Here is an 18,774-nt window from a genome sequence, read left to right as displayed (position 1 = left end):
TTTTGTCTCAGTACCATCTAATATTTACATCTGTTTTTTCTTTCTGGATCCTTCTCTGGCGATGTCAGATGTTGACTCTGTGTAGCCTTATGCGGTCAGTATGAGACTTCTACGGATCTACCATCTGTGGTGAATCCTTCATTTCTTAATCTAGTTACTCTGCACTCAGCAATCAAGTTTAAGCACCATGGGTGGGGCAGAGTCCCTCCTGGGGGTAGGGTTATTGCTTTCCCTCAGGTTAATGCCACTCACAGGTGAGTGGTGTACGTGAGCAAGATAGTCTCTGCAATGGTGGATGACACAGCCCTAGGATCCTGGTGGCTTCTCTCTCAGTTCTTTCCACAAAGCCACCATCCCCAGTCTTTCCTCAAGCATCTCTAGGCCACTGTTTCTTTCCATGTCCTTTGCTACAGCCCAAGGTAAATGGCTGCATATGAAAGCTTTAAACAGCTCTTTGCATCTCAAGCCATCGGAGTCTGGCATAGAGAAACCATGCTGCTTTTTGCCACTGGATGTTATTTGTGTACTTTTCAGGCTCTGGTGATTTGCCTGGGGAGCACAGCTTGGGATTTAGACCCCACAGTTCTCAGAGGAATCCCCTAGACACTTAAATATCCCTCCAGGACTTCAGCTGCCTCTTGTGGGCATTCAGCCTGCCCTCTCTAGTCTCCATCACATTCTCTACCAGTCATGTTGTTGTGCTGAAGCTGTTTCTTCTGTCTGTCTGAGGTTATAAGGCTTCCCTTTCATTATTGTTCATTGTTTATTCCTGATGATTTCTCCATAATTTAATTGTAATTCTACATTGGTTCTGGGAGGAGGTTAGTCTAGCTTCCACTCACTCCTCTGCCATCTTGGATCCTCTAGTATTTCTTTCCTACTACTCAGTTTGGGCTTTGTTTCTTGTTCTTTTTCAGGTTCCCTAAGAGTTAAGTTAGATTGTTCATTGGACCTTTTCTTGTTTCTTGAGATAGGCCTGTAATGCTATGAATTTCTGTCTTGGGATTGTATTCTCTGTGTTCCACAGACTTTGGGTTATTGTGTTCTTATTTTCCTTTTCTTTGAGGTATCTTTTGATTTCTTCCTTGATCTCATTTTTGACCCATTCATTGTTTAGTAACATGGTATTTAGCTTCCATGTCTTTGCATATTTTTTAGTGTTCTTCTTGTGATTGATTTTTAGTTTCATAGCATTGTGATAAGAGAAGATGCCTCATGTGATTTTAATCTTAAATTTATTGAGACTTCTTATGTGTCTTAACATATGGTCTTCTTAACATATGGTCTTCCTAGAAAATGTCCCATGTGCACTTAAGAATAAGTTTGATTTACACCTGCTGTCTCCTTGTTGATTTTTTGTCTGGAAAATCTATCCATTGAAGTTAATGGGGTGTTAAATCCCTGACTATGACTCTATTTCTGTTGAACTCTCCCTTTATGTGGAACAAGATATGCTTTATATAATTGGCTACTCCTATATAATTAGGTAATTAAAATTGACTTCAAACAAAGACCGTAAAAAGACACAGAAGGACACTTCATAATACTAAGGGAAGAATCCATCAAGAAAACATAAACATACCATATATGCACCCAAATACATAGAGAAAATCTTGAAGGACTTCAGAACGATATGGACAGCAACATTCTTATAATAGGGGATTTTAACACCCTACCGTCAGCAATAGATAGATCTTAACAACAAAGTATGATAAGAATATTGCAGCACTGAACAATGCCACAGATCAAATTGACTTAAATGAGATTATATATATATATATATATATATATATATATATATAAACTTTTCATCCCAAAGAAGAAAATACACATTCTTTTCCAATGCACATGGAACATTTTCAAAGCTAAGTCACATAATAGGACGCAAAACAAGACTCAACAAATTCAGGGAGATTGAAATAATATCAAGCATTTACTTGGACCATGAGTGCCTGAAACTAGAAACGAACCTCAAGGAAAAAACTCAAAACATTCATATTCATGTAGATTAAAAAGCATGCTATTGAACAATGAATGGGTGAATAATGAGATTGAGGAAGAAATCATACAGATTCTGGAAACAAATGAAAATAAACACACAACAGTTGAAAACCTATGGGACACAGAAAAGGCACCCCTGAGAGGGAAGTTCATAGTGATACGGGCCTACCTAAAAAAGATGGAAACATTTCAAATAAACAACCCAACCCTACATCTACAAGAAATGGAGGAAAAACAAAAAAAAAAAAACCCAAAGCAAGTAGGAGGAAGGAAATAACTAAGATCAGAGCAAAATTAAATGACAGAGATTAAAACAACAGTGCAAAGGATCAATAAATCCAGGAGCTGGTTCTTTGAAAAGATAAACAAAATCTACAAGCATAAAGGAGACTCATGAAGAAAAAAAGAGGCCCCCAAATAAATAAAATCAGAAATGAAAGAGGAGAAATTACAACTGATATCTCACAAATACAAAGGAGTGTAAGAAATTATGATGAACAAGTTATGCCAAGAAATTTGAAAACCTAGGTGAAATGCACAAATTTCTAGAAAAATATATAATCTTCCAAATCTGAATCAAGAAGGAGCAGAAAGACTGAACAGATGGATAGCAACTGGTGAAATCAAAGCAGTAATCAAAAAACTCCCTGCACACCAAAGCCCTGGTCTGGGGGGTTTCCCAGGAGAATTTTACAAAGATTTAAGGAAGAGCTAATCCCTGTCCTTCACAGACTACTCCAAAAAATGAAAGTAGAAGGAACACTCCCAAAGTCCCGAATGAGGCCATCATTACTGTAATCCCAAAGCCAGATAGAGACACAGTAAAATAAGGAAATATAGCCCATATCACTGATGACATAGAAGCTAAAATGGAGACCACTGTAGTTAAAAAACTATAAGTTATGAATAATAAAAAATAATTATAAGAAGTATTGAAGTGCATGTTGGGTGCATAAATGTTTACTAGGTTTATGTACTTTTATTGTATTATTTCCTTTATCATTATGTAGTGTCAACCTGTAGCCTTGGATTTGTTGTTTCAATTTTTATTTTTTTATATACAGTTGTCCCATTTTATTCTCCCCTTTATTCCCCTCCACCCTGTACCAACCGTCCCACCATCATTCCCCTACTTGAGTTCATGTCCAGGGGTCATACATTAAATTCTTTGGTTTCTCCATTTCCCGTACTGTTATTAACTTCTCCCTATCTATTTTGTACCTACCATTTATGCTTTTTATTCCCTCTATCTTTTCCCCCATTCTAACCCACCCCTTCCTCCCTCATAATGGTCAATGTGATCTCCATTTCACTGAATCTGTTCCTGTTCTGGTTGTTTGGTTAGTTTGGGGGCTTTTTTTGTTGTTTTAGGGTTGGTTGTTTTTAGTTGTGATTTTTTTGTCATTTTACTGTTCATGTTTTGGATCTTCTTTTTCTTAAATCTGTCCTCTTAACTTTTCATGTAATAAAGCCTTAGCGATGATGAACTCCTTTAATTTGACTTTATCTGGGAAGCACTTTATCTGCCCTTTCATTCTAAATGATAGCTTTGCTGGATAGATTAATCTTGGATGTAGATCTTTGCCTTTTATGACTTTGAATACTACCTTCTAGCTCCTCCTTGATAGTCTTATGAGAACTCCTTTGTAGATAACTATCTTCTTCTCTCTTGCTGGTTTTAAGATTCTCTCCTTATGTTTGATCTTGGGTAGTGTAATTATGATGTGCCTTGGTGTGTGCTTCTTTGAGTCCAACTTTTTTGGGACACTCCGAGCTTCCTGGACTTCCTCGAAGTCCTTTGCCAGATTGGGGAAGTTCTTTTTCATTATTTGTTCAAATAAGTTTTCAATTTCTTGTTCTTCCCTTTCTCCTTTTGGCACCCTTATGATTCGGACGTTGGAATGTTTGAAGTTTTCCGGAGGTTCCTCAGCTTCTCCTCATTTTTTTCAATAATTGTTTTTTCATTCTGTTCTGGTTGGATATTTGTTTCTTCATTGTGGTCCAAATTATTGATTTGAGTCCTAGTTTCCTTCCTTTCACTGTTGGTTTTCTCTTCACTTTCCTTTATTTCACTTTTCATAGCCTTTACTTTTTCCTCTATTTTGTGAACCATTTCTGTGAGCATCCTGATTACCAGTATTTGAACTCTGCACCTGATTGCTTGGTTATTTCTTTATCACTTAGTTTTATTTTTTATGTAGCTTTGATATGTTCTTTAATTTGGGCTGTATTTTTTTTCTTGGTGCACCTGTTATGCAATAAGGGGCAAAGCCTTAAGTATTTGCCAGGTTGGGGCAACCCATGTCCCTGCATTGTAGAGCTGTATATGGGGGAGGGGTCCAACAGGGAAAAATGTCGCTTGCTTGGCTCTTGGCAGGCTTTTTGTCACTCCCCCTGCTTCCCACAAGCAAATTGGGCTGTTCTGGTGCTGATTCCTGGGTTAGTGGTTTTGTGTATGTTCTAGGACCCTCTGGGTCTCTCCAACGAGTTGTACTATGAGGCCAAGAGTTTCTCCCAGTTGCACAATTCTCGCATGTTTTTACAGCCAGAGGTTTTGAGGCATTATTTCCCTGTGCTGGAACCCTGGTTTGCGTGGTCTGTTTCATTCCTCAGCTATTCCTTCCGGTCTATCTGCATGCGAATGCGGGACCACCCGGTCCTCCAGCGACTACCCTGCCATGAGCCCTCTCCACACTGACTGTCCACCTCTGTCCCTCCTCCTGGTCTGGATAAATGTTTTTTCTTTTACTCCGTGGTTGTCAGACTTCCATATAATTCAATTTTCAGGTAGTTTTGGTTGTTTTTGTTTTTAAATTAGTTGTTGTCCTTCTTTGGTTGTACGAGGAGGCATAAAGTGTATCTACCTATGTCTCCTTCTTGGCTGGGTGTCGCGTAGACTTGATTTTAAAGTCTTATATTTTGTCATATATAATTATTCCTATTCCAGCATTATTTTCCTTTTCATTTGTAAGAAATATCTTTTTCTGTCCCTTTTCTTTGAGTCTGTGTGTTTCTTTTGTTCTGTAGTGGGTCTCTTGAAGATAGGACATATGTGGGTCCTGTTTTTTTATATGTTCTGTGACCCTATATCTTTTGATTGGAGCATTTCTGCCATTTTCATTTAAAGCGATCATTGGTAGATACATATTTAATGTCATTTTGTATTTTTAACTGTGTTCCTTTTAGTTTTTCTTCTTAAAGTTCGCCCATTAACATTTGTTGTAATATTGGTTTGGTTTTAACAAACTCCTTTATCTAGGATGCTCTTTATTTTTATTTCAATTTTAAATGATAGTCTTTCTGTTTTACGTAGCCTTGTTGTAGCTTCTTACTTTTCATCACTTTGAATAGTTCATGCCAGTCCCTTCTGGGCTGACATGTTTCCTGGAGAAACCAGATAAGCTAATTGAGGTTTCCTTGTACGTAACTAACTGCCTTTTTGTTTGAGCTTTTAAGGTTCTTTCCTTATCATTGAGCTTGCCTTTTTAATTTTGATGTGTCTTTATATGGTCCTCTATGGGTGTGTGTTTTGGACTCTCTGTGCTTCCTGCACCTGTGGGTTTTTTTTTTTTTTCACCAGGTTAGGGAAGTTTTTGGTCATATTGCCAAATCGGTTCTTGATCCCTTGTTCTCTCCTTCTCCTTCTGATATCGCTATGATGGGTATATTGTTATGCTTTATGCTGTCACAAAGGTCCCTTAATCTGCCCTGTTTTAAATTCCTTTTTCTTCTTGCTACTCTGATTGGATGGCTCTTTGTTGTCCAAATCACTGATTTGAGCCTCTCCTCATCTCACCCACCAGTTTATTCTTTCCAGTATGTTATTTATTTCAGATATTGCACTCTTAAATTCTGCTTGGTTCTTTTTTATGGTTTCTATGTCTTTTTACATATTGTTAAGCTTCCTTATGATCATTACTTTGAGCTGGCTGATAAATTGCTTGCCTGCATTTCATTTAGTTTTTCTGGAGTATTCTTTTGTGCTTCATTTGGAGCTTGTTTTTTTGTCTTTCCATTTTGATTGACTCTTCCTATTTGTTTCTATGTATTAGGTAGATCTGCAAAGACTTTGCTGCAGGCTTATGTCAGACACTGCCTGTAATTTGCCGTGAACAACGTGTTTGCAGGTATTAGTGATCCATAGCTTGTGGTTCCCTATGCTGGGCCACGGTGTGTACTGAAAGGGCCAAGCTGTGCATCAAGATTGGCTTTTACCAACACTAGGCCCAGGGGAGGGTCTGGGAAAGTATCAAAACACCCTCCACCTGTAAGGTTCCTGTTAGACTGAGTCACTGAAAGAGCCTCCTGGGGTACTTCTCAGCAGGACTTAAGCCCCACAGGGTGGGGTGAGAAAGATTCCTGTAGGTGGGGCTATTACTTCTCCCCAGGTTGATGCTGCAGGGATGGGAGTGCTCTGCAGAAGGAAGATGGCTTCTGCATTAAGTCTGAGCACAGGGATAATTGTAGCTGATCCTTCAGCGTTCTCCTCAGAGCTACCATGCCAGACTCTCCTCCTGTGACTCTACTGTCCCTCCTTTTGCTAGAGCTCAGGATAAGTGTGAAATTTTGTGTGTTAGCCCTTTAAGGAGGTAACTGCATCTCTAGTCATTTTTCTCTGGTAGACAGAAATCCTGTTACTTTTCATGGTAGGATGTTATCTGGGTGCCTTCCCCAGTTTTGTGCTGTATACTGAAGAGACCACTTTGACGTTTAGACCCTGTACTTCTCAGGGGGAAGCTCACCTCATGGCCACCAAAATATCCCTCTGGAACTTCATCTGTTGCCTGTGGGAGCCTAGCCAACCTTCTCATGCCTCCTCACTTCCTACCATTCTTAATGTGGTGATGTGGTTTCTTAAGTCATTTGTCAGATGGCAGAATTTTGTTCTTTTTTATTGCTGATCATGTTGGTGCTGATTTGCATTTTTGTGATGGCTAATTGAATTCAGTTTTACACATGCTTATTTTGTGCCGCTTTAAATATACAGGTTGGAAATGTTAAATAGGTAGTTTGGACTTGAATTTGGGGCTTGAGAGAAAGAGCTGAGTAGTTGTAGGTTAGGAGCAATTAGCCAATGTGTGAATGGAACCAAGCAGAGAGTGTGAAAAATGATAAAGTGGCTTAAGCTGAAATCCTGAGGAAAGTTAGTAATTAAAGGACAGTGGATGAAGCAAAGGGACTGAGAAGCCATGGTTAGTGAGGGAGATGGAAAACCAGGAGAATGTGGTGTTGTGGAAGCCAATCAAAGAGAAAATTTTAAATTGGAAGAAAGGGGTAGTAGTATGAAATGTTGCTGAGGACTGGGCAGTGACATTCAGAATTTGTCATAGGTAAGCCATTTCAATGGGAGTACATGGACTGAGGCCACATTAGAATAAATTGAGTAATTGAGAGGTAAAGAAGAGGGCTCAGCAAATGTTGACAGAGTTTTGAAGAATTTTATGAAGAGTAGGAGTTAAGGTGGGTCCCATCAAGAGATTTAATTTCAGATGAGGATGAAGAGATTGAAAATACTACAGGGATAGTCAGTATAGGACTGTCGACAAGAAGGTAGAAGGCATTGAGATCCAGAATCTTTTTAATAGAGGGGGAAAGAGAAATGTGTGTATATTGAGCCCAGGGGCTTGATGTTCCCTTCTGCTTTCTTCTGTTTTCCCTGCGAAGATAGAGATGACGTTATCTATCCACCCTACATGGCATAGGAGGGAATATGTTTAGAATGGAGAAGGTTTGAAATAGACACTGTGGAAAATGGGAGACAGCCAACCATGAACATAGCAAAAGATTTCTGACTGCATTAATAACCCAGTAAAGGTGTGAGACCGTAAATTCACAATGTTACTAATTTTTATGGTGGGTAGTTTTTTCCCCAGTGGTATTTAGCAGTGTAGCACTGGGTCAGGGAAGATGGCTAGTGCTTTAGTTCAAGGCGCGGGTCTTTTATTTAGCCCAAAGTAAAGGAGTGGAGAGTATAGGTAAAGAGTATCTTGTTAAGTTGAACTGAAGCATGGAATTCAAGCTGAATAGGTGATTAATTCTGTATAATATTGATCCATTTTGGACCTTAAATTCTCTAGAGTTACTGTAGTATAATCTCACTGTGGTCTTATCATTTTGCAGCAAGATAGAATTTCTGTGCATGTTTACTTGCTGTTGTACTAGTATAGTAGATAAAAATATAATTTGTTGAATTTGTGAATGTACTTTTAAAAAACAGTTAAATCCGACATTTTATTGTAGTGTGAAACTTCAGCACAACAGAAATTTGCTGAAGAACTTCAAAAGCGAGAACATTTTTTAGTTGAAAGAGAACAACTGCTGTTCAGACATGAAACTGCTTTGAGTAAAATGAAAGGAATAGAAGAAGAGGTACTAACAAGATTTCAGATTATAAAGGAGGTAAGTATATAGCATTTGAGTTTAGAGTTTCTCTTTTTTCTCTTAATTTAGATTTACTAGTTATTAGCTTTATGCCTCATATGCTGTATTTCTTCTCCTAACCCACTTCTCTTCTTCTCACTGATACACACACACATTTTTTTCCTGGACCATTTGAAAGTAACTTGCAAAAATCATGACACAAAACCACTAATTACTTCCTTAGTATTTTGAATGCTTATTTTTAGGAGTATATATCTCCTAGAATAAGTGCATTCTCCAACTGTTACCATATTAGGAAATTAGTTAAATAATCATATTAGTTAAATAATTTAACTAACAGTTTATACTGACTTTTCCAGTTGGTTCTTAAAAATGTCTTTTAATATTGTTTTTGTTCTGTTTTATTTTTTGATTAAGGAAATAGACATAATTCATGCACTATGTTTGATTTTTATACCTTTTTTAGTTCAAATCTAGAGCAGTCAACTTTACCATTTTTTATTTTTTGTAAGACTTTTCTTTGAAGGTTTTCGGCTAGTAGTCGTATAATGAGTATGTCATACTCTTATTTGCCTTATTGTTTCCTAATGATTATATTCAGATTAAATGTTTGTGTCAAGAATGTTAAATAGGTGGTATTGTATTCTTTTTTTTTTAAGATTTTATTTATTTATTTATTTATCTTTAGAGGGGAAGGAGAGAGGGAGAGAAACATCAATGTATGGTTGCCTTTTGTGCGTCCCCTGCTGGGAGTTGGCCTGCAGGGAACTGGCCTGCAACCCAGGCATGTGCCCTGACTGGGAATCGAACCGTGATCCTCTGGTTCGCAGGCCCGTGCTCAATCCACTGAGCTATACCAGCCAGGGCTGGTATTATATTCTTTATTTCATATCAAGAGATATGAATAAGTTACATAAAGTAGAATTCTTTCTGTTTTGAAAAATGCATATAATCTTGTAACACCACCATAATCAAGGTAATAATTCTAGCTCCCAAAGTTCTCTTATGCTCCTTTGTAGTTATCTTTATCCTTCATTCTCAGCCCCTAAAAATGACTGATCTATTTCTGTCTCTGTAATTCTGCCCTTCTCCAAATGTCATGGTAATAGAATAATTACATGATTTTTCTTTATCTTTGGTATAGGCTGCTAAAACTCTCAAATTCTGCCTTTCGCACCAGGGAAACCAGGAAAGGGAGCCCCTGTAAAAGACAGAGTGTTGGGAGAATCTTGGTGATGAGATTAGAAAGAAGATTTTTTCACTCTGGTGTTTTTGAACTCATAAAAATCTGGGTCACCCTCAGTCTGCATAGCACAAACGAAAAGCTGCAGAGTAAAGGTAGAAGGATCAGGGTGCACTCTAAAAATACCACCCAAGTCTCAGGTTAACTCCCTATCACCAGTGTGGAAGTGTGGAAAAGAATCACAGGAGCATAGTAAAGGCTTTGAAAACTGAACTCAGATTTAAGCCATTGCTGAGTCTCAGACTAAGTCTTAAATGACATATATAAGTCTCAGACTAAGCCTTAAATGACATATACAGCTCCAAAGCAAGAGTACAAAAGCTTTGAAAAGTGTACAGAGATTGGGTCACTGCCCACAAAAAGTAACAAAATTCTGACTAGGCTCATTGCTCAAAAAAATAAATAATAAAATCAATATTCCCCAGAGCATTATAACAAGATTCAGAATCAGCACAACTTACTATCTTAAAGGCCTTGGATACAATGCACAATTCCCTGGACATATAAAGAACTAGACAAATATGACTAAGCCTCAAGAAAAAAATGCCAATCCTTAGATGATCCATATATTGGATTTTTAACTATGTTCCATCAGGTAACCATAAATAAATGCAAAGAGAAAGACAGAAATTCCCATAAGAAAAACTAAAAGTTAAAAAAAAACAAACTGGAAATTTTAGAACTTTAACATACCAGAAATAAATAATTCACTAAATGAGTTCAATAGCACCATGGAACTGGAGGAAGAAACACTGAACTTGATAGATAAATAGATAGCGAATTTGAAGAACACAAAAGAAAACATGAGGAAAAGGGGAAAGACCCCAGAAATCTGTAGGGTAAGAGTAAAAAATCCTAACATACGAGTAATTAGAAATCCAAAAGGAGAAGCAATTGGAACAGAAAAAATATTTAAAGAAATATTGATTCAAAACCTCCCAAATTTAGTGAAAGACATAAATTTACAAATTCAAGCTATTCATTGAACTCCAACAGGATAAATTCAAAGAAGAGCATGTGGAGATACGGCACAATTGAGTTGCTGCTAAAAACCAAAGATAAAGAAAAATCATGTCATGATTATATTATCATGACATTCTGGGAAAGGCAGAATTACAGGGACAAAAATAGATCAGCTATTTTTAGGGATTGAGAATGGGGGACAAAGATAACTACAAAGGACCATAAGGAAGTGGGTCCTAGACTAAAGGGTGCTAGACAAAAGGAAAAGAAAAAAAACCCCTAGGAAACTATTTACTTTAAGGTACTTCAAGTTATCACTTCTCTCTACAATTCCCTGCTTTGTTTTACTTTCACAGTATTTACTTTGAAAAATTTTTGTGTTTTGTCTGGGGTTTTTACTTCTAATCAGTAAGACAAATAGAAGGATGTAGCTGATTTATCTTGCCATACTGCAAATGAAACACATAGTGTGTTTTTAGTATCTTTTGAATGTATAAAACCTTGGAAATGAGAATATTAATCAGATTGATAAAGTACATATATATCTTTTATTTATATTTTTCAATTACAGTTTATATTCAGTATTATTTTGTATTAGTTTTAGGTATAAAACTAATACATAGTGGTTAGACAGTCATATACAATACTTTACAAAGTGTTTCCCCCAATATTTTCAGTACCCAGTTGGCCTGTATTCCCTGTTTTGTACTGTATATCCCCATTACTATTTGTAACTACCAAGTTGTGGTTTGTAATAATCCCTTCACCTTTTTCAACTAACTCCTCAGCCCTCCTCTCCACTGGCAACCATCAGTCTATTCTCTGTGTCTATGAATCATACAAGTTTGTTTGTTTCGTTTGTTCTTTAGATTCCACATAATAAGTGATATATATTTGTCATTCTCTGACTGACTTATTTGCATAATATCCTCTAGGTCCATCCATGCTGTCACAAATGGTAACATTTTGGTCTATTTTTACGGCTAATAATTGTAATTTGGTACATTGTAAATATGTACCAAACCTTTTTAATCCACTCATCTGTTGATGGGCACTAGAGTTGTTTCCATACCATGACTTGTGTAAAAAATAATGCAATGAGCATAGGGGTGCATATATTCTTCCAAATTAGTGGTTTTGGGTATCTTCGGATACATAGTTAAAGCAGAATCTCTAGGTCAGATGAATTTAATGCTACCTATGTGATTACATAGAAGAAAGACACTAAGGCATGTTTTTGATTTCATATGTAAATTTGCATTTTAACACATTATTCGGGAATAAATTGAGAGTTAAAGGGGAAAGAAATAATATATTTTTAAGTATATTTTAACGATTATACTCTTACAGTTTTCCTAATTTTTCCTCCTCTATCTCCTCTCTACCATATACCCCTCAACCCTCCAGCTTTACTTCCCTTAGTTCATATCCATGGGTTGTACATATAAGTTCTTATACTTCTCTGTATCTTGTACCGTTCTTAACCTTTCCCCATCTATTTTATGCCTACCAATTATGCTTCTTATTCCCTGTACCTTTCCCCCACATTCTCCCCCTTCCTCTCCCCACTGAAAACCCTCCATGTGATATCCAGTTGTCTGATTCTGTTCCTGTTCTAGTCATTTGCTTTGTTTTTGTTTTTGTTTATTTTTTAGGTTTAGTTGTTGCTAGTTTGTTGATGAGTTTGTTGTCAGTTTACTGTTCACAGTTTTTGATCTTCTTCTATTTCTTAGATGAGTTCCTTTAGCATTTCATATAGTAAGGGCTTGGTGAGGATGAATTCCTTTAACTTGACCTTATCTGAGAAGCACTTTATCTGCCCTTCCATTCTAAATGACAGCTTTGCTGCATAGAGTGATCTTGGATGCAGGTCCTTGCCTTTCATGTCTTCAAATACTTATTTCTAGCCCCTTCTTGACTGCAAGGTTTCTTTTGAGAAATCAGCTTGATAGTCTTATGGGCACTTCTTGGCAGGTAACTCTCTCCTTTCTTCTTGCTGCTTTTAAGATTCTCTCTCTATTTTTAATCTTGGGTAACTTAACGATGATGTTCTTTGATGTGTTACTCTTTGGGACTCTGGGCTTCCTGGACTTCCTGGAAGTCTATTACCTTTGCCAGACTGGGGAAGTGTTCCATCAGTATATGGTCAAATAAATTTTCAACTTTTTGCTCTTGTTCTTTTCCTTCTGGCACCCCTATGATTTGGATATTGGGAAGTTTATGGAACCTCCCAGAGGTTCCTAAGCCTCTCTCCTCATGTTTTTGAATTCTTGTTTCTTCGTCCTTTTGGGATTGGGTGTTATTTCTTCCTTTTGTTCTAGATCATTGATTTGAGTTCCAGTTTCCTTACTGTCATGGTTGGTTCCCTGTTTTTTGCTTTATTTCACTTTGGGTAACCTTCATTTGTTCCTTCATTTTGTGACTGAGCTCAATCAGTTATGTGAGCATTTTGATTACTATTATTTTAAACTCTGCATCAATAGGTGGGCTATCTCTTTGTGGCTTAACTCTTTTTCTAGAGCTTTGATCTGTTCTTTCATATGGGCCATATTTCTGTGTCTTGGAGCACCTGTTTTGTTGTGGGGAGAAGGCTTTGGTATTCACTGGGACAGGGCAACCCTTTTTGCTACCTTGTGGTGCTGTTTGTTGGGGGCGGGGGGTCAGAGAAGGAGCAATACAGCTTGCTTGCTCCTCTCTAGCCCCACTTTCCAATGAACTCCGTCCTGTGAAACTGGGACTTTCCAGTGCCGTGGCAACCGCCATGTAGTTTGCAGCTAGCTTGAGTCTTTAGTTTCCCATTCAACCAGCCCAGCTTCATTGGTGAAGTCCGCCACCATGCTGTGGTTCCTCTAAGCCAGCCCTGCTTCTCTTGTGCTGTTCACAGCCTTGTCCCCTGTGTACTCTGCCTTGTGGCAGGGTCCTCTCCATCCACCTGGTTGCCCATCTCTCTCTCTTCTACTGGTGAGATGTTACTTTAAATCCTTGTTTGGCTGAGTTCCATGCAGTTTGATTTTCTGGCACTTCTGGTTGTTTATTGTTTTTAGATTGGTTGTTATTTCCCTTTTGGTTATGCAAGGAAGTGAAGGGGTTCTACCTATGCCTCCATCTTTGGCCAGAATTGAAAGAAAAAATACTCCTACTTTAAGTGGAAAACATGCTATGTCATTTAAAAGTAATTAAAGAAGAAATTGGCCCAGAGGCTTCCTTCTGCCACAGAGAACTCAATGGGAGCCCGGCACCCCTGAGTATAGTCAAGGGCAGCGGCAGCCAGATAGTGGCTCTTGCTGGTGCCTAGCGACCTTGGAGCGCTGCAGTAGTTGGGGCCCAGAGGCTTCTGTCTGTACCCAGCAGCAGGGGCATCTGCCACAGAGAACTCATCGGGAGCCAGGCACCTGTGAGTAAAGACAAAAGTGACAGCGGCAGGGCTAGTGGCCGTCAGCCAGCGCCTAATGGCTTCTGAGCCTCCGCTGCCACTGCAGTAAGGGTGTAGAGGCTTCTGTCTGTGGCCAGCATCGAGGGCGTCTCCTATGGTGGACTCATCGGGAGCCCAGCAGCCGGCGGAGCCTTGGGCCGGCTGCTGGGTCCTTGGAAGAGAGCTGGCTCCCTCCTTCCTCATCTAGGTGGGGCTGGGTGGCAGAGACCTGTCTGCCTAGGTTTACAGGGACGGTGGCAAGGACAGTGGGCCATGTTCAGTTGCGATCTTTGTGGTCGCCAGCCCGCCAGCCTGGGAAATTTGAGAGGAGCATTGTCCTAACCGGTTGGGTTGGGGATTGGGCTGGGCTGAGAGGCAGGCTTTCTGGAGAAGTTTTTATTGGAAAGTGGACTGAGGTGTTCTCCTGTGAAGGCAGCTTGACTTGTTTCTCACCCAGTGACAGGACTAGGAAGGACCAGTACCAGATCCCGAGGGACTCAGGCAGCCTGTTGGGTGGGTGGGCGCCCGCACCCAAGTGTGGTAGCCTGGCTGGCGTGCGGGTGTGTGCGTGCACCTACAACCCAGCCCACAGAGGGAGGATCCTGCTGAAACCAGACAAACTGGATTGGACAGTTTGAAACCAATAAGGGAGGGTGGGTTTCTCCCCCTGCCCCGCTTTTTCTTTCGTAATTTTTTTTAGTAGTCGTATATTTTTAAAATTTTATTATTGCTTTATCTTTTAATACTTTGTTCCTCTCCTTTCTTTTTTCCTGTTTTAGTCCTTCTTTTCATCCCAAATTTACGCTTATTCCTCCCTTCTCCTGCCCTTTTTAAAATGTTTGTTTGTTTGTTTGTTGCTTTCTATACCACTGTAAATACTTCACAACACATCTCTCCAGTCTTAGCCCACTTTACAGGTTCCTGAATTCTATTACTGTAGTGATTAACTCTACTTGCTCACACGCTACGTCTATTTACTATTCTTTACTCTCACCGTACCTCAAAATCTGACCACCCACAACCTCACTGCTTTCTAGATACAACTCACAAGCCTTCCCTCCCCAACAAGAGACTTATCTTTGGTCTATCCTTTCCTAGAGGTGGCAAATTGGGTTGAAGATTACAGTTAACACTATATAGAGCCTAAAGATCTTCTATCTCTTCTCTGCCAGCTGTGACTGTAAATATCATAAAGTACTCTCCTGCTGTCATAAACCATTTTGCCTCCCCCTCCAGCTGATCACACACACACAAAGAAAGGAGTAGGTGGAGGCAGAGAACATCAAGATACCTGCAGGAGACTATACCACTGAATTTCACAGGAATTCTACCACAGAAGTTCACACCATAAACCTAGGGAGTCAGAACAGATCAATTTAAGAAGCTGAAGCTAACAGGAAGAGTCTCATAAGCAATGGGAAGACAAAGAAACAATGCCCAAATGAAAGAAAAGGTGAAAGTCTCAGAAATAATGTTAGACGAAAGAGAGGCAAGTCAGCTATCAGATATTGAATTCGAAGCACTAGTTATCAGGAAATTCAAAGAGCTCACAATGAGCTACCAGAAACTAGAGGGGAGCTACCAGAAACTAGAGGGGAGCTACCATGAGCTCTCCGCAAACTATTATCAACATGAAAAAGGAAATAGAAACTATCAGCAAAGGCCAATAGGAAATGAAGAATACAATTTCTGAACTGAAGAACACAGTAGAAGGAATGAAAAGCAGGATTGATGAGGCAGAAGATCGGATCAGCAAGTTGCAGGACACAGTAGAAAGAATCTCCCAAAAAGAGCAAGAAAAGGTAAAGAGGCTCAGAAAGAAGAGGGATTAAGAGAAATGCAAGACAATAAGAAATGTAATAATATCCGAATAATAGGAATACCAGAAGGAGAAGAACAAGAACAAGGGATAGAAAACCAATTTGAAAGAGTAGTGATGGAAAATTTTCTAATTTGATGAGAGGAAATGTCACACGAATACAGGAATCACAGAGAGTCCCATTCAAGAGGAACCCAAAGCTCCTACTTTTTGCAACATCATGGATTGGACTGGAAAGCATTATGCTGAGTGAAATAAGCCAGGTGTTGAAGGACAAATACCATATGATCTCACCTTTAATAGAAAGCTAAACAACAAAATAAAGAAGCAAGCAAAATATAATCAAAGACACTGAAATTGAGAACAGGGGGACAGCGACCAGAGAGGAGAGGGGAGGGAATTTTAGGGGAAATAGGGGCGAGATTTAGAGGAACAAATATAAAAGATACATGGACAATAGCTAAGAAGGGTGGAAATGGAAGGTAGGGGGGAGCACTAAGAGGTGGGATGGGATGTGAATAATAGAATAGTGTACTTGAAAAATAATTAAATAAATTAAAAAAAAAGAAAATACAAGACAGTATTTTTCCCTTAGAAAAAACGAAGAAATTAATTTGAATAATCTATAAAACTGAGTAAGGGCAGTCAAATAGTATTGGGGTCAGAATAATTTTATTATATATGTTAATTTTTTGAAGATTTAAAACAATTTTCACTACAATGACTGGTGTAGCTTAGTGGATTTAGTCCACGTGTGTGAGGCAAAGTGTCACCTGTTCGATTCCCAGTCAGGGCACATGACTTGGTTGCCGGCCAGGTCCACATCAGGGGGTGTGCAAGACAGAACCAACTACGTGTTAATGTTTATCACCCTCCTTTTCTCTTTCCCTTCCCCTCTTACTAAAAATAAATAAAATAAAAAAATACAATTTCAAGTGCTTTATAAGAACAAGAAATTACTTTGTTCTGTTCGTGGACTTCTTCTATTTTTTAAGGGTAACTTAAATCATCTTTTTGATGTATAAAGCTATAAATAACTCATTCTTTTGAAAAGAATTTGAAATTCTTTATTTTATAATTCCATGTCATTAGAGGTTATTTGATTGAATTTCCTTGGTGGATTTTTTTGAGCAAAAGCCTTATTGCTGCTTAATTTGTATAATATATTTTAATAAGGCATTCACAAGTGCTTTTAATGCTTGGTTTGTACTTTGATCGATTATTCAGTTTTTATAAGTTTTTTGCAATAGTAGTTATATGTGTTTAATATGCAGATTAAATTTCTTTTTATTCAGGGCATTGTAATTTTTAATTTATGGGACAAATGAGCCTTACCTAATTTTTTGATAATACTCTTTTTCCTCCTAGCAACATGATGCAGAAGTTGTACACTTAACCGAAGCTCTTAAGGAAAAAAACAGAGAATGCAAGAGGCTAAGGTCTTCTTTTGATACTTTGAAAGAATTAAATGATTACTTAAAAAAACAGGTAAGACCTGTTTTAATATTAGATTATAAGACATTCTTAGAAATATATGGTTTGTATCTAACAAATTATAAGTCAGGCTTAGAACACCTTCTGTCTAGAGAAATTTATTTCCAATTACTAATTTTTGTATATAGTCATCATCTAGTTTTATAATGTTTTTAGTAAAATATATTTTATCAATTATATTATTACAGTTGTCTAATTTTTCCCTCCCCTTTATTTCTCTCTGCCTTGGACCCTACCTCCTACCAGCATTTCCCCTTGTTAGTTCATGTCCATGAGTTGTACATATAAGTTCTTTGGCTTCTCTATATCCTATACTATTCTTAACCTCCCCCTGTCTATTTTGTACCTACCATTTATGCTTCTTATTTCCTGTACCTTTTTCCCCAGTTCTTCTCTTTCTTTTTATTTTTTAACTTTTATTTTAATTGTTGTTCAAGTACAGTTTTCTGCCTTTTATTCCCATCCCAGCGGTGTCTGGAGCTTCTTTTATTTATCTATTTATTATATTATTATTATTTTTTAACATCAATGTATGGTTGCCTTTCATGCATCCCCTGCTGGGAGTTTGCCTGCAGGGAACTGGCCTGCAACCCAGGCATGTACCCTGACTGGGAATTGAACCTCGATCCTCTGGTTCTCAGGCCCGCGCTCAATCCACTGAGCTATACCAGCCAGGGCTTGGAGCTTCTTTTAAAAATTTAATTATTGTTCAAATACAGTTTTCTGTCTTATATTACCAGCCCTGCCCACCCCTCTCCAGTGCTCCCCACTTCCCTCCCATTTTGACCCCCCTAGTTTTTGTCCTGTTTCTTTTATACCCATTCCTGTAAACCCTTTCCCTTTTCCCCTGAACTTCTCTCTCCTCTCCCCTCTGGGCACTGTCACCTATTCTCTACTTAAATATCTTTCGTTATATTTTGCTTGTTTGATTGTTTTGTTATTTAGGTTCCTGTTAAAGGTGCGATCATGTGGTATTTGTCTTTCACCATCTGGCTTCTTTTACTAAGCATAATGCTTTCTAGCTCTATCCATGCTTTTGCAAAGGGTAGGAGCTCCTTCTTTCTCTCTGCTGCATAGAATTCCATTCTGTAAATGTACCACAGTTTCTTGATCCATTCATTTACTGATGGGCACCTAGGTTGCTTCTAGCACTTGGCTATTGTAAATTGTGCTGCTATGAATGTTGGAGTGCATAGGTTCTTTTGGATTGGTGTTTCAGGGGTCTTATGATATAATCCTAGCAGTGGAATTGCCAGGTCAAAAGGCAAACCCATTGTTAGTTTTTTTTAGAAAATTCCATAGTGTTTTCCATAGTGGTTGTACCAGTCTGCAATCCTACCAATAGTATACTAGGATCCCTTATCTCCACAACCTCTCCAACACTTGTTGTTTGTTGCTTTATTTATGATATCCATTCTGTGTGGTATAAAGTGGTATCTCATTGTGGTTTTAATTTGCATC

General features: G+C 38.4%; 1 protein-coding gene across 10 annotated transcripts in view; it reads left to right on the top strand.

Moving 5' to 3' along the window:
* Positions 1-18,774, top strand: part of CCDC138 (coiled-coil domain containing 138) — a 205,561-nt gene that overhangs the window by 21,824 nt on the left and 164,963 nt on the right. For 9 of the 10 annotated variants that reach the window (XM_037070489.1, XM_037070554.1, XM_037070522.1 and 6 more), the window contains 2 exons: positions 8,242-8,400; positions 17,188-17,307. In XM_037070489.1, coding sequence (XP_036926384.1) covers positions 8,242-8,400; positions 17,188-17,307 — 279 coding nt within the window. The remainder of the gene's footprint in view (positions 1-8,241; positions 8,401-17,187; positions 17,308-18,774) is intronic. The other variant, XM_037070514.1, reaches the window with a different exon arrangement.

Source organism: Sturnira hondurensis, unplaced genomic scaffold (genome assembly GCF_014824575.4).
Source record: "Sturnira hondurensis isolate 20B ecotype Veracruz unplaced genomic scaffold, ASM1482457v3 Scaffold0001304, whole genome shotgun sequence".
NCBI classification, from domain to species: Eukaryota; Metazoa; Chordata; class Mammalia; order Chiroptera; family Phyllostomidae; genus Sturnira; species Sturnira hondurensis.
This window is presented reverse-complemented; position numbering and strand designations above follow the sequence as displayed.